Source organism: Lissotriton helveticus, chromosome 12 (genome assembly GCF_964261635.1).
Source record: "Lissotriton helveticus chromosome 12, aLisHel1.1, whole genome shotgun sequence".
NCBI lineage: Eukaryota > Metazoa > Chordata > Amphibia > Caudata > Salamandridae > Lissotriton > Lissotriton helveticus.
The window spans coordinates 458,352,425-458,368,915 of NC_136073.1; the positions used below are offsets into that span (position 1 = coordinate 458,352,425).

General features: G+C 46.6%; 1 protein-coding gene across 4 annotated transcripts in view; it reads right to left on the reverse strand.

Moving 5' to 3' along the window:
- CBFB (core-binding factor subunit beta) overlaps window positions 1–16,491 on the reverse strand; it is a 220,125-nt gene that overhangs the window by 55,627 nt on the left and 148,007 nt on the right. For 2 of the 4 annotated variants that reach the window (XM_078670411.1, XM_078670414.1), the window contains exon 5: window positions 12,475–12,570. In XM_078670411.1, coding sequence (XP_078526537.1) covers window positions 12,475–12,570 — 96 coding nt within the window. Of the gene's footprint in view, window positions 1–12,441; window positions 12,571–16,491 lie in introns of all 4 variants that reach the window. The other 2 variants (XM_078670413.1, XM_078670412.1) reach the window with 1 other exon arrangement.

Consider the following 16,491-nt stretch of genomic DNA (forward strand, 5'->3'; position numbering starts at 1 on the left):
TTGGGTCACGGTGTAACTGCACCTGCAGCACCATTGAAATCATGACTCTAGTGCCTGTGAGGTAACTGCACTTGTGACTGCTTATTTAGTAGTTAAATATAGAAATATTTGGTGTGTTCAGAGGAGTTCTGACAACTTTTGGCCCCGATGCCAATGCACCTGCAGCACCATTAAAATCATAGCCCTAGTGCCTGCTAGAGAACTGCACTTGAGTCTACCTGTTTAGTAGTAAAATATAGTAATTTGAGGTGTTTAGTGGGGTGCCTAGAGCTTTTGGGCGCAGTGCCACTGAACCTGCTGCACCATTCAAATAATGCCTTGTTGCCTGCAAGATAACTGCACTTGTGACTGCCTGTTTAGTAGTAATATATAGCAATATTTGGCTGTTTAGTGAAGTTACAACAACTTTTGGCCCGGGTGCCAGTGCATCTGCTGCAGCTTTTAAATCAAGCTTCTTTTAAATGCAAGGTCCCTGCAATTGTGACTTCCTGTATAGTAGTAACATAGAACAAAATTAGGTGTTTAGAGGAGTTCTGACAACCACTGCACCATTCAAATCATGGCCCTGTTGTCTGCAAGGTAATGGCACTTGTGACTGCCTATTTGTTTTTACATTTTAGCAATAATCTGGGCTAAGTGAGCTCCCTAGGGCTTCTGGCCCCGGTGCCACAGCACTGTCTGTATTATTCAAACCAAGTCCCTTTTAACTGCAAGGTAACTACAATCGTGACTCCCTGTTTAGTAGTCCAATATAGAAATATTACGTGTTTAGAGAAGTTCTGACAACCTTTGGGCCTGGTGCTACTGCATCTGCTGCACCATTCTTATCATGATCCTGTTGTCTGCAAGGTTACTGCACTTGTGGCTGCCTGTTTAGTAGTAAAATATAGCATAGCTCTTGTATATTTATTTTTAATGAGCAATGTTTATTACAACATTTAGAATTTGATCATAATGACCAAATAGATAACGTTGATTAACATCAATCCAATAATGCCTAGAAACTGGAAAGATAGGTACTGAGGCATAAATAGGAAATGCCACAAATGTTCTAAGGCTAAAGTATCTGCTTTACAAAACTAAGTAATACAACTTAAGCATTCCAGCATACTGTTAGAAGCTGCCTTTTCCGTGAGAAAAGATCTTATCTCGAAAGTGAATGGGGCTTAAACAGTGTGAACAGCTTTAGTACAAGTATCGAAAATGTGTGCAGCCACGGGAAGATAACAACAAAAAGTTCCACACAAAAGAGAATGAACGCAGCAATTTGGCCATGGGAACTGATAAGAGCCTCCTTTTAAGATATATTAAATACAAGAGATTTCACAAGCACAGCGCAAGCGCTGTGCAGGCAAAACCTAAAAAGCGCTATGAAGCAAGCAGAGCTGGCCACGTCATTGCGCTTTTTTTCTAACTCCATTTTTAGCATTGCGGCATAGCCACCCTGCTGTACAACATGGCTAAAAAGCATTGGAAAAGCCAACAGCTTTTGCACAGGAGAGACCTATAGGCTTTGCCAATGCTTGTTTCTTTGTAGTTTGTGCATCATATCACTTAACCCCTTCCGCGCTGATGACGGAACCGCTCCGTCATCAGCCGCGGTAGCGCTGTGCTGATGATGGAGCGATTCCGTCATGGCCCGCTCAACGCGCCTGCGCGGCGCTGATTTCGCGCCTGCGCGGCGCGTTCTATTGAGCGGGCGGGGCCATGACGGAACCGCTCCGTCATGAGCACAGCTCAACCGAGGCTGGTGATGGAGCGGTTCCGTCATCAGCATGGGCGCACCGCGCGGCCCCCCCGCCCCCTTAGCGCTGCGGCGGAATAGCCGCCGCAGCGAAGGTGTTAAAGCTCCAACAGACAGCCACCGTTCACTGTGTGCTCCAATGGTGCCTTGTTTAATTGGGTCTTTTCCGGCCTTTTTCCGCCTACCTAGGCACACGGCGACTTTTGCGTCAACTTCAAAATTGTCTCATGTGCTTTACAATGTTCGGGAATGTTTAGGTAACAAAAAAAAAATCTTCAAATGAAGACCTGTAACTTAAAAGTACTCGGTTACCTGCTAACCCTCGCTCGCCCCCACCCCCCCTTCCAACTACAACGGCCCCCCAACAGATACTCCCAAAAATAACTCATGGGAAACATTTCCAAAACATATAAGTAAAAAGTGAATTGCCTTCTACAAGCAGCAGAACTTCAAACTATCTTTAGGCAAAAGCCAGGCTGAATGAAAAAAATGTGAGCTGTTTCTGATGGTTTTAGATTGGACATAAATCTGGCTTTTCTCCTCACACAACACCGATTTCATAGCACGCCGCTCGCTCTGTCTGAACTGCATTTTACTGGAAGGCCCTGGCACGCGGCCGCCTCCGACAGCCTTGACTGGGTAACATGATACCCTGAAGTCTGCACTGATTTATGCATCGCAGGCGCATGACAGTCATTATTCCAATTATACGTTCGCATTTTACTATGCAAGCAGAAAGAAAGTCGAGGGGTGAGGGGAGCCTGCTCCTGGTCCCGTATGCGCGCTCAGCACTGTGGGCTTCTGCAAAAGGAGATATTTAGATCCCACTGAACCGAAAAGCACACTCGAAGCAAGGATTTCAGTGACATTTAACGTTGGAAACGAAATCTTTCACCTCCGAGCAAAACGGGGAAATGAATTTATCTTAGACTTTCAGGCAAATGTTATTGAATCGCCCCTTGCGCTGAGCAGGTGGTTAAGGCACGAAAAGGGGCGGGTCCCACCAAACCACTCTTGCGAGAGATAAGCAAAAGGTGTAAAAACTAGACCTGCTTCGAATTTCAAACTGTAACGAGAAATTCAGAGCGACGACAAAATGTCCACCAAAAGAAAGATCGAGAGAGAGAGTGTGTGTGTGTGTGAGAGAGTGTGTGAGAGAGAGAGAGTGAGTGTGAGAGAGAGAGTGCGTGTGTGTGTGTGTGTGTGAGAGAGAGAGATTGTGAGTGAGAGAGAGAGTGTGTGTGAGAGAGAGAGTGAGTGTGTGGGTGAGAGAGGGAGAAATAAAGAGAAAAGGAGAATTCGAGAGAGAGAATAAGGAGTGGGAGGATAAAAAGACACTGACAACGATTTGATGAGGAAACAAAGAGAGGTTCAGAAGGGACCAGTTAAGGTAAGATGGACAAAGACAAGGGAAAAAGTTAGGATGAGGTCAAATTTTAGTGACAAAAGGAAGGGAGGCAGTGCTTAATTTGAGCCAGTGGTTTCGGGTATTCAGCACCAACACTTAATAGCCGGAACCTGCCCTTATGACAGCTGCCACATGGAGGCACTGTTTGTGTAATTTAAAGATGATGCTATTTGTTAATCAATAAACATTGAAAACAACTAAAGAGAGGATAAGGTGGGAGTTACAGGGACAACAGAAAGAGAGTGTGATGCCAGTATGCCCAGTCCTGGGCTGGGGCTTTGGAGGGGAGCTTAGAGGCACAGGGAAACATTGTTTGTGGCAAGCGATGCCGTTTGTCTCTGAATCCCACAGCTCGGTGCTACTGCACAGGTCACTGAAATGCCAAGATTTGGGAGCTAGGACCTTAATTTTGCCCTATTTATTTTAAGTTTTTGTTACACTGCAAACCTTACTGGAACGGACAGCAGGATGCACGTCATTGAGGAGAATCTATACATATAGCAATCTTGGGTGTGTGAAGTTTGGTTAAAATTAGACTCTAGAAGCCAGGATGTGACGCTGCAGCAGATGGGTGGCGGAATAATTAAATGGGACAGTGAGTTATTTTGTACCCCAAAATGAATCATATTACACATATTTAAAAGGTGTTGCACGTGGAGATAAAGAGATTAACCCAAATCATACACGTTTCCGTCAGTGGTTGAAGTGTGGGTGTGAATGCCTGTCTGTGGAGTGTCAGGTATGGCAGTAAGCCAGTAAACCACATTAACAGTTTCTCATGTCGCATTGAGGTGGCTAGCATTTCTGCAAAATGAAAAACATGCAGCTCAGAAATATGTTTGTTGAGGGTATTTGGTAATCAATTGTAAAAACACAACTGCCCCTCCTTGGTGAAAGGCACGGTTTATTTTTCATTATATTAGTTAATTCTAGTCTCAGCACAGGCTTGGTGGAGTCCCTCCCGGAATGTAAGGCAAAAAGAACAGATGATGGACAGAATGCTGCACAAATCAATCATTCACCTCCAGTCACAGATCTGAGTTAAATCCATTATTTTTTTACACGCCACACCATTCCAGTTTAGACCCAGCCAGTGCTTTATGCGGGATGAAAAAACTTGGGGGTCTCTCAAAGGGGCATGACAATGTAATTAAGGGCATAGCTTAAAAACACATAAACTAAACACCTGTGCTTAGCATAGTGCGCTGCCCAACTGGAATTTCTGTCATTGCATCCAGATATATAATACAACAAGTAACATTACACCTACAACAAGCCAGGACTATTGGTTTAGCCAGTGGTTGTTAGTTACTTAAGATAAATAAGCAACAACTATGGCTTACTTGTATATAACATTGAAAATGCTTCCGTTCAGAAATGATGAGACGGTGAAAGAACTATAACGAGTCTCTTTGAAGTGAAATCAAAGGCAGGGAGGAGTGGTACTGCTGCAAAGTTTAGATTTTGTTTTCACCCTGAGAGTCACGACAAACATGGAGAGCCCAATAGGGACCCATCTTAGCACTTACTTTTTAGGTCGAGCCTGGGCAGCGCATGTGCTGCTGCGAGGCATGCAGTACTGGAGTTTGGATTTGAAGCCCCACCCACTCTCCGCCCATATTTGTCATTGGCTTGTGTCATTTTTGCTTCGTAAACGCTGGCTTGCGAGTCGTTATTAGGCTTGTTAGTCCCTCCTTGGTACAGCCTTGTCTGAATTTGCGACCTTCCATGGCGACTGGCCCTTTCATTTCTGTTGCGACACGGTATGTCTTATTTAGTCTGTCAGCCCTCCTTTCATTAACCTGTAGGCCGCGGCCGCGATTTCGCGGCAGTGCGGCACTTCCTCAAAAATGGGCGGGGCCGCGTCGGCCGTTGGACGTGCGCAGCACTACGAAGGTAGTGCTCGCGACGTCCAACGGCCGACAGCAGCACTTAAGGGGTTAATGAGTTTCTCCTACTGTAGGCACAACGTGCTTTCCTCACCTTGTGCCTTTCAAGCGGCCCCGGACAATGGCGGCCGCTTCTTTGAAGTGAAATAGGTATTGCATTTACAAGAGTTTGAGCTATGCCATTGACAATAGCTTAAAATCTCATAAATGCGAGACCTATTGCATTGCAAATGCTTGTTAGAACTGCTGGTGCTCTGCACTGGCAGGGCCCGGCCCACTTAGAGCCCGGGACTCAGCCATATGCAAATCAGACTTGACCCTACTCCCCATGGGAAACGTCCAACCGGAATTGCCAAGCCAAGCCCTCTTTGGAGCGGAAACAAGCATCCTGGTTTTGGGGTATAACCCCTCATAAGCCAGGCTAGCCTGAATCTGGTGGCATAGAGAACACAGGACACATGTCTGGGCATACCCTTCCCACTAAGGGCAACAAATGCCTGGCAGAAAAGAAAAAAATAACATTTCAAGAGATGGGATGGTGTCTTTTGGGGAAACACTCAATCTTATCCAACCTTCCATGTATTCTGAACCCCTGGAGGAAATTATTTTGGTTGGCCAGAGCTCTGATAAGTCATTGGAGTGGGAACAGTACTTGATTTGTGCAGGTGGTTGGTTGTTGCAGGTGGTGGCACCAGCCCTTACTTTTAACATCAGACTTTGACCCAAAACATGACAGAGAAATGCAGAAAAAGAAGACAGGAGTAGGAAGAGAAACACAAGAAAACAGTGACAGCGAGAGTTGCCAGAGATGAAAAAGAACCTGTAGTTGTGAGATAAAAGAAGCGTGGGGAGCTGCAAGAAAGAAACTCGGTGGAATCGACATTGTTTTAAATGAAGCACTGAAGAGAGCCTTGTATTATGTGGTCTGGCAGGAACTCCCATAAAAGTGGGCAGGGAATCACTCTTACGGCACCACCTAGTGGTGGTGCACAATGGCTATAAATGGCCTGCATTCATCTGTCGTTTTTCTAAGGGGGAAGGAGAGCACGCCAGAAGCAAAATGTTAACTCACTTGGAGCTCAAAACATCCCTAAGGAGGCCCTAATTGGGGCCATCCATTCATGAAAAACATGTCCATGCAGTACCCACCTTAGATCACAGGGAATCCCCGACAGACCAACAGGCCCTCTAGACTGACAGGCTTCAAACACACAGGCCATCTAGACTGGCTGTCGTCAAACACACATGCCCTCTAGACTGACAGGCTTCAAACACACAGGCCTGCTAGACTGACAGTCTTCAAACACACATGCCCTCTAGACTGACAGGCTTCAAACACACAGGCCATCTACACTGACAGGCTTCAAACACACAGGCCATCTAGACTGACAGTCTTCAAACACACAGGCCCTCTAGACTGACAGACGTCAAACACACATGCCCTCTAGACTGACAGTCTTCAAACACACATGCCATCTAGACTGACAGTCTTCAAACACACATGCCCTCTAGACTGACAGGCTTCAAACACACAGGCCACCTAGACTGACAGTCTTCAAACACACATGCCCTCTAGACTGACAGTCTTCAAACACACATGCCCTCTAGACTGACAGGCTTCAAACACACAGGCCCTCTAGACTGACAGGCTTCAAACACACAGGCCCTCTAGACTGACAGGCTTCAAACACACATGCCCTCTAGACTGACAGGCTTCAAACACACAGGCCATCTAGACTGACAGTCTTCAAACACACAGGCCATCTAGACTGACATTCTTCAAACACACATGCCCTCTAGACTGACAGTCTTCAAACACACATGCCCTCTAGACTGACAGGCTTCAAACACACAGGCCATCTAGACTGACAGTCTTCAAACACACATGCCCTCTAGACTGACAGGCTTCAAACACACAGGCCATCTAGACTGACAGTCTTCAAACACACATGCCCTCTAGACTGACAGTCTTCAAACACACATGCCCTCTAGACTGACAGGCTTCAAACACACAGGCCATCTAGACTGACAGTCTTCAAACACACATGCCCTCTAGACTGACAGTCTTCAAACACACATGCCCTCTAGACTGACAGGCTTCAAACACACAGGCCCTCTAGACTGACAGGCTTCAAACACACAGGCCCTCTAGACTGACAGGCTTCAAACACCCCGCCCCTCTAGACTGACAGGTTTACAACACACAGGCCCGCTAGACTGACAGTCTTCAAACACACATGCCCTCTAGACTGACAGGCTTCAAACACACAGGCCCTCTTGACTGACAGGCTTCAAACACACAGGCCCTCTAGACTGACAGGCTTCAAACACACAGGCCCTGTATACTGACAGGCTTCAAACACCCCGCCCCTCTAGACTGACAGGTTTATAACACACAGGCCCTCTAGACTGACGGGCTTCAAACACACAGGCCCGCTAGACTGACAGGCTTCAAACACCCCAGCCCTCTAGACTGGCAGGTTTACAACACACAGGCCCTCTAGAATGACAGGCTTCAAACACATGCCCTCTAGACTGACAGGCTTCAAACACACAGGCCCTCTAGACTGACAGGCTTCAAACACCCCAGCCCTCTAGACTGGCAGTCTTCAAACACACAGGCCCTCTAGACTGGCAGGTTTACAACACACAGGCCCACTAGGCTGACAAACTTCAAACCCACAGGCCCTCTAGACTGACAGGCTTCAAACACACAGGCCCTCTAGATTGACAGGCGTCGAGCACCCCGGCCCTCTAGACTGACATTCTTCGATCACGCAGGCCCTCTAGACTAACAGGCTTCAAACCCACAGGTCCTCTAGACTGCCAGGCTTAAAACACACAGGCCCTCTAGACTGACAGTCTTCAAACACACAGGCCCTCTAGACTGACGTTCTTCAAACACACAGGCCCTGTATACTGACAGGCTTCAAACACCCTGCCCCTCTAGACTGACAGGTTTACAACACAGAGGCCCTCTAGACTGACAGGCTTCATACACACAGGCCCTCTAGACTGACAGGCTTCAAACACCCCGCCCCTCTAGACTGACAGGTTTACAACACACAGGCCCTCTAGACTGACAGGCTTCATACACACAGGCCCTCTAAACTGACAGACTTCAAACACACAGGCCCTCTAGATTGACAGGCGTCGAGCACCCCGGCCCTCTAGACTGACATTCTTCAAACACGCAGGCCCTCTAGACTAACAGGCTTCAAACCCACAGGTCCTCTAGACTGACAGGCTTAAAACACACAGGCCCTCTAGACTGACAGTCTTCAAACCCACAGGGTCTCTAGACTGAAAGGCTTCAAACACACAGGCCCTCTAGACTGACAGGTTTCAAACACACTGGCTCTCTAGACTGACATTCTTAAAACACACAGGCCCTCTAGACTGACAGGCTTCAAACTCACCATCCCTCTAGACTGACAGGCTTCAAACACAGAGGCCCTCTAGACTAACAGGCTTACGACACACAGGCCTTCTAGGCTGACAGGCTTCAAACACACAGGCCCTCGATACTGACAGGCTTCAAACCCACAGGCCCTTTAGACAGACAGGTTTACAACACACAGGCCCACTAGACTGACAGGCTTACAACACACAGGCCCAATAGGTTGACGGACTTCAAACCCACAGGCCCTCTAGACTGACAGGCTTCAAACACACAGGCCCTCTAGACTGACAGGCTTCAGACACACAGGCCCTCTAGACTGACAGGCTTCAAACACACAGGCCCTCTAGACTGACAGGCTTCAAACACAGAGGCCCTCTACACTGACAGGCTTCAAACACCCCGGCCCTCTAGACTGACAGGCTTACAACACACAGGCCCTCTAGTCTGACAGGCTTTAAACACACAGGCCCTCTAGACTAACAGGCTTCAAACACACAGGCCCTCTAGACTGACAGGCTTCAAACCCACAGGTTCTCTAGATTGACAGGCGTCGAACACCCCGGCCCTCTAGACTGACATGCTTCAAACCCACAGGCCCTCTAGACTGACATTCTTCAAACCGACAGGCCCTCTAGACTGACAGTCTTCAAACACACAGGCCCTCTAGACTAACAGGCTTCAAACCCACAGTCCCTCTAGACTGGCATTCTTCAATCACACAGGCCCTGTAGACTGACATTCTTCAACCACACAGGCCCTCTAGACGGACAGTCTTCAAACACACAGGCCCTCTAGACTGACATTCTTCAAACACACAGTCCCTCTAGAGTAAAAGGCTTGAAACCCACAGGCCCTCTAGACTGACAGGCTTCAAACCCACAGTCCCTCTAGACTGACATTCTTCAATCACACAGGCCCTGTAGACTGACATTCTTCAACCACACAGGCCCTCTAGACTGACAGGCTTCAAACCCACAGGCCCTCTAGACTGACATTCTTCAAACACACAGGCCCTCTAGACTGACATTCTTCAAACACACAGGCCCTCTAGACTGACAGTCTTCAAACACACAGGCCCTCTAGACTAACAGGCTTCAAACCCACAGTCCCTCTAGACTGACATTCTTCAATCACACAGGCCCTGTAGACTGACATTCTTCAAACACACAGTCCCTCTAGACTGACATTCTTCAATCACATAGGCCCTGTAGACTGACATTCTTCAACCACACAGGCCCTCTAGACGGACAGTCTTCAAACACACAGGCACTCTAGACTGACATTATTCAAACACACAGGCCCTTTAGACTGACATTCTTCAAACCCACAGGCCCTTTAGACTGACATTCTTCAAACCCACAGGACCTTTAGACTGACAGGCTTCAAACACACAGGCTCTGTAGACTGACATGCTGCAAACACACAGGCTCTGTAGACTGACAGGCTTCAAACACACAGGCCCTCTAGGCTGACAGGCTTCAAACCCACAGGCCCTCTAGGCTGACAGGCTTACAACACACAGGCTCTTTAGACTGACAGGCTTCAAACTCACAGGCCCTCTAGGCTGACAGGCGTCAAACCCACAGGCCCTCTAGGCTGACAGGTTTACAACACACAGGCCATCTAGGTGGACAGGCTTCAAACACACAGGCTCTATAGACTGACAGTCTTCAAACTCACAGGCCCTCTGGGCTCACAGGCTTCAAACCCACAGGCCCTCTAGGCTGACAGGCTTACACACACAGGCCCTCTATACTGACAGGCTTCAAACCCACAGGCCCTCTAGACTGACAGGCTTCAAACACACAGGCCCTCTAGGCTGACAGGCTTCAAACCCACAGGCCCTCTAGGCTGACAGGCTTACAACACACAGGCTCTTTAGACTGACAGGCTTCAAACTCACAGGCCCTCTAGGCTGACAGGCGTCAAACCCACAGGCCCTCTAGGCTGACAGGTTTACAACACACAGGCCATCTAGGTGGACAGGCTTCAAACACACAGGCTCTATAGACTGACAGTCTTCAAACTCACAGGCCCTCTGGGCTCACAGGCTTCAAACCCACAGGCCCTCTAGGCTGACAGGCTTACACACACAGGCCCTCTATACTGACAGGCTTCAAACCCACAGGCCCTCTAGACTGACAGGCTTCAAACACACAGGCCCTCTAGACTGACAGGCTTCAAACACACAGGCCCTCTAGACTGACAGACGTCAAACACCCAGGCCCTCTAGACTGACCAGCTTACAACAATTCTCACTGGTCTATTTTAGTAGATGCTGGTTTTTGAAAGCTCACACAGGCAATGTGTCCTACATAAACTCATCGCCAAGTAGGATATATCTCCACGTGGCCTATAAACGGGTGCTCTTACACAAGTCTTCTGCAACCCAGACAAAGGCGAACCCCCCTTTCTAAAAAAAAACGGGGTCATTGTCGTCCTCCTTGAGGCTCCCGTTGTGTGTACAACTTTGAGAGGTTCTGAGGGGGCGGTAAGTGCCACTTGCCAACTCCTGCGTGCCCCGACACGACACACTCACACACCATCCCTTTCAGGATTAAAACTGACGAGCCGGTGACACGCGCCCATATTAGCATGGAGCGCGTCCAAAACACCTCACTTCCCGCTCATTCCAGTCAGATGGAATTGCACGCGGGGCATTTTAACACTAGTAAAAAGACTCCGTCTGGGACGGTTTACAGAGTGCCTTTTGTTCACGGGGGCTTGCGTGAACAGTTTTGGAGGCAGAACGTGCATTCTCACGCTCCCGTGTAACGCACGAGGAACAAAAGGCGCGTTATTGCACAAGTCAGGCTGCGAGTCGCCCAGGGCGAAGACCGGGTCAATGAGAAGGTAAGGGCCAGAGAAACTTGGGGGCCCTGCTCGCAAGCTTATTACTAACTGAACACGCCCGTGATAATAAACAACGGAGCAAGCAGCTTCGGGATGACTAACAAAAAAAAAAAAAATAATATATATATATATATATATATATATATATATATATATATATATACATATACATATACATATACATATACATATACATATGCAGTGAGGAAAGGGAGTGGCGCAGCGGGACGGTTTACACACCCAGCTGTTTATTATATGAACCTTCAGCATAGGGCTAGCCAGAAGCCGTCACCATCGGCCATTGATGTACAAGAAGCCATGCAGAGAGGCCTCTTCAGCTGGGCTGACTACAACCAGCTTGAGTGTGAGATAAGCTATGGAAGTCTTTCACTGGAGGCTGAGGACATGAGTCGACGTACCTAGGAAGAAATAGCCTCCTTCTTTCATCCACTCAATCTTGGCCTCTCTGCTGGGACTACCAGCAACCATGGAAATCACTGCCACTTGTCATGTTGTGGCTCGTGATAGAAGAGAATTGGGCCTGGCTCTAACTGGAAATTAAGCAGAGACCTCCAAATCTTTTCATGGGCCACTGAACGCCGGAAGATAGTGTTTCTTACAACAAGGAACAACTGGCAAGGGAGGACCGTTGACCAATTATTGAATCTGCAGACCCAGCATGGTTACCGTGACTCATGTTCCATGGCAATACTACAAATCTAGCAGCTTTCTACTATTACGAAACACCTTGAGAAACCACTCATGCATACTATGTGACTGAGCGAAACATTTGTTGGTACCTTCATGGTGTACAATGAAAAAAATGCAATCATCAACGTATTTACTTATTAATCTGTCAACTTCAATTGAAAGACAACTGATCAACAAACTCCCAAGAAGAGTGTTAGGTCTCTAGAACTATTATTAAATGTTTTAAGCTATCATGTTAGAGTCTTGACTGATGAGCAGAAGCGGAAAAGACACAAACGTGCCAAATCAGTGTTTGGTAAATGGAAGTTATGCAGCCATTTCAACCACCAGTACGAAAGGGACCAAACAGTAACCATAACAAGAGAGAGAAACTACAAAGTCACATGAACGACAACTACTGGAAACAAAAGAGTATTTACAGGAAGGTACTAACCAGTTACTGGCAGAGTGGCCGTAAAACCCTCACCTCCATTTCCTCACGATGAGAGCGGTCTCGGTCCTCGAACTCGCGGGTTCTTCTGCGAGCATCTTCGAAGGCCTGCTGGGCCAGAGCGTCCTCGTGCTAGAAAATACCAGAGAGAGACCAGTGAGGCGGCCACCGCACACTTAAATGGCAGAAAGCCATGAGGTTTGACTGAAGGGGACACAGGGCAAGCAGATGTTTACTAGGCATGCACTTTATACCTCAGGCCACATCTTTTTCTCCACTTCCAGACACATATTTGCCAGTGTGACTGACCAAATCATTTGGTAAGCCACACTGATCCTGGCCTGGAGCTTATGGCCACAGGAACCACAATTTACATTGTCCACTCCAGACAACAAAAATGAAAAAAATACTTACTGCCTCCGATACAATGGTTCTCCAGCAATGACATCCAGAATGCAGTTGAATCTTTATCACTATTACAAACTTTATCCTTAACCACAAATGAAGATAGTAAAAAAATGGTTTTTCTTTTAGAAAATTATTTTTGCACTAAATTATTTTGGTTGCTAGGGCGTTCTTATTGTCGTGAAGTCTATTGCAACCGCCAGCTCCCAATCCTGAACTATCTTTTTCAATTTCAGTATATTATAATAAAACTAGGAACTTATTTATCTATAACATTTGTTGACACCGCTTTGCCAATTTTTAGGGCTGTAAATAGCTGGTCTTACTATTACTTAATTTAAAAGTACTCAATGCATCGAACTCAATAGGATGACTGAGTTAACTGGCCCTGCCAATATCCAGACACAGAGCCACAAGTGTTCAACTCACTGAGCAATCTTGGTTATCATGAGTGTTTATTGTGACGAGTTGGGATGCGGGGTTCCTGACACTTGAAGTGGGGGAGACACTGCACATAAGTTTACTCATGATAATCGTGTACTATCATAGTTATACTGTCACAAGCTGTTGCAACAGAAAATGGACTCTGAGAGGATAGTAACAAATGAAAGATTGGTCCCTGGGCTGTTCTTGATTATACACGAATCAGGTTTGGACTCTGGGTGAAGCAAATAGTTTGTATCAGAAGGATTATTTCTTATGGTTGTGTGTCAGAATTTCAAGGACAGGAATATCGACCTGCACTTCTGTCAACTGCACAATATCTACTTCCAATATATCTTCAAGGAAGCACACATTGGAGAGGGTAGGTTTACTATTCTAACTCAACCTAAATTTACAGTGACAATATATTGATTGCCTATACTATAAAGACAAAGTAAGTGCAAGTCGATAGAAAAACATTGATTTTTAGGTACAACATAATTTATTGGTATATGATTTAGCCATAATCTTGTACAATGGCACTTTGTTACCATTAAATGGTAATCCATGCAACATAAATTGTCAGAAAAGTCATGAGTGCCACCCAAATGTGGTAAAGCAGAACCTTCTGAAAGCTTCATAAAGAGGCATAGTTTTCCACAGAACTTAGCGGAGGTTGCAGAAAAATGTACTGGTCCAATGTACTAACACTGTTTGCAGTTTGCGGACAGTATTTTTGCAACTTGTAAAGAAATTTAAGAATTTATACTTTTTCCAAAAGGTCGGCTCATAAAATTCCACTACGGAGTGGGTTGCAATTTGGCCAATCTCATGATTATTAATTAGGTGGGTCACAAATTGAGACTGACTCCAATTGGTGGCAGTCAAAGGGATAGTGGCTTCCTATGGTGAGCAGACCACCATGTCTGCGATCACCTTTTAAAAAAGAAAACTTTTCATTTTTTAATGCAGCTTGTTTTTCCAAGGTAGAGGGGCTGTGGTTAAAAATAACAGTTTATCTTTTTTTTAATTTTGTTTTAGATTTGTTAGCAGTCCACTGGATGTACTCCTCAACAAACCTCTTCCCTTCGGCAAAAGACCCCAACTTGGGAGTCTTTAACTTTTCAATATTTTGAAATAAGATTTTGGTCACAAAACATTGATGCATCTCATACCAAATTGTTATTTAGAAGAGTCAGTCAAGTCAAGTCAATAAATTTATATAGCGCGCTACATACCCAGAGGGTCTCAAGGCGCTTGAAGAGGGGTGGGGAATTACTTCTCGAATATCCAGGTTTTAAGTTGCTTTCTGAATGCTAGGTGGTTATGAGTGAGACCAAGGTGCATGGGAAGTGAGTTCCAGGTTTTGGCCGCTAGGTAGGAGAATGATCTTCCTCCCATGGTGGTTTTGTTGACGCGGGGAACAGCAGCGAGGGCTTGGTTGGAAGAGCGCAGCTGGCGGGGGGGGGGGTGTAGAAGGAAAGACGTGTATTGAGGCATTCGGGTCCAAGTTCGTAAAGAGCTTTGTGTGCGTGGGTGAGGAGGCGGAAAGTTATCCTCTTATTGACGGGGAGCCAGTGGAGGTTTTTCAGGTGACCAGAAATGTGTTCTTTACGCGGGATGTCTAATATGAGTCTGGCTGATGCGTTCTGGATGCGTTGGAGTTTTTTTCTGAAGTTTTGCGGTGGTACCGGCGTAAAGGGTGTTTCCGTAGTCCAGGCGGCTTGTAACCAGTGCGTGGGTGACCGTTTTTCTAGTTTCGGTGGGGATCCAGCGAAATGTTTTTTTGAGCATGCGAAGAATGTTGAAGCAAGATGAAGAGACGGCGTTGACTTGTCTGGTCATCGAGAGCGAGGAATCCAGGATGACGCCTAGGTTCCGTGCGTGATCCGTCGGGAAGGGTGCTTTTCCAAGGGCCTCTGGCCACCAAGAGTCGTTCCAGGCGGATGTGGAAAAGTAAATTTTGCCATGTTCTGTGTCCCTACGCTTCATCCATCATATGTTATGTGTGCATGACCAATATGCATATGTTATTCCCCATGTCCGATTAATGACGCAATTACAGTTGTGTCCACCTCTGGTATGTTAGTTTCCAATCCTCGTGAATACTACGAATATCAGGCCTATGTAAGTAATGTTGCCACGTTTCTCAGTGTGCACGTTATTCAATTATAAAGTCCCCGTTTCCAGGCCTCAAAAGGGCCCGGACCACAGATTCAGCTCCTGTCTCCTGAAAGCCTCGCTAAGGAGCGATACAGCCCCCACCTGTATCCTCGACCCTTCACTCACTTCCTGCCTTGCAGTGCCCGGTGCACCCCGGCTCTGCCTCTGAGTCTGCCAAAAGTATGTTATAGTTCCAGTTATCAGTTCAGTCCTCCTCCTCTGCATTCCTAAGCTACTGAACTGCATCAATAGTTTCCGTCATTGTCTAGCCTTCTTGTCTCCACGTTAGAGAAAATACTGTATTTAATGGTCATTTAATATTCTTCACGCACTACATGTAGAATAATGCATGGTCCAGTCTTAGAATCAAGTTAGCTTTTCCCCTCATGACTTCTAGTTTATATCAACATGTTCCCTAAACAGTAGATACCAGATAGGGTTTAGGTACATGTCGCTCCGACCCTTCAGACTCTAGTCTCTGCTCCTAGCACAGAGTTCGTAGCCCCCAGCTTCTCCTAGTAACACGTCATTGCCAGTTTTCGCGCACCATTAGGTTAGAGGTCCCGGCTCCTTAGGTAGCCCCCTCCAATGTTTCCGCCCATCCATGACATATTCTGTTACGTTTTCCATCACATGTCTAAGTAAACTCCCAGTTACACCTCTTATTTCTCTTATCTCTCGCGACTGCTACGCGTCACGCCTTCTACTCCACCCACTGTTACGCCTACTGCAATGTAATGCTATGTGTTTGCGCTATGTATATAAGTCAATGTTTTGTTATTAAATGTTAGCGCGCTCATCCCAGACCCAGCCCCGGCAGCTGCCGGGCCTTATTGTCCTATTCCTATGCAGGTTGTCCTGATCCTGTCCTTATGCTGTAATAAACCTGCAGAAACTCCTACTACCTCGAATCTTGACTCTTATTTTATTGAGCTATCTGTTATGCTATAAGTCTAGTCAAAAATAGGGTATTATTTATTTATTTACCACATAATGGCGCCCGAATAGGGACTTGCCCTTTCCCCACGCGTCGGTGAAGCCACGCCGACCCCCTGACCCTCT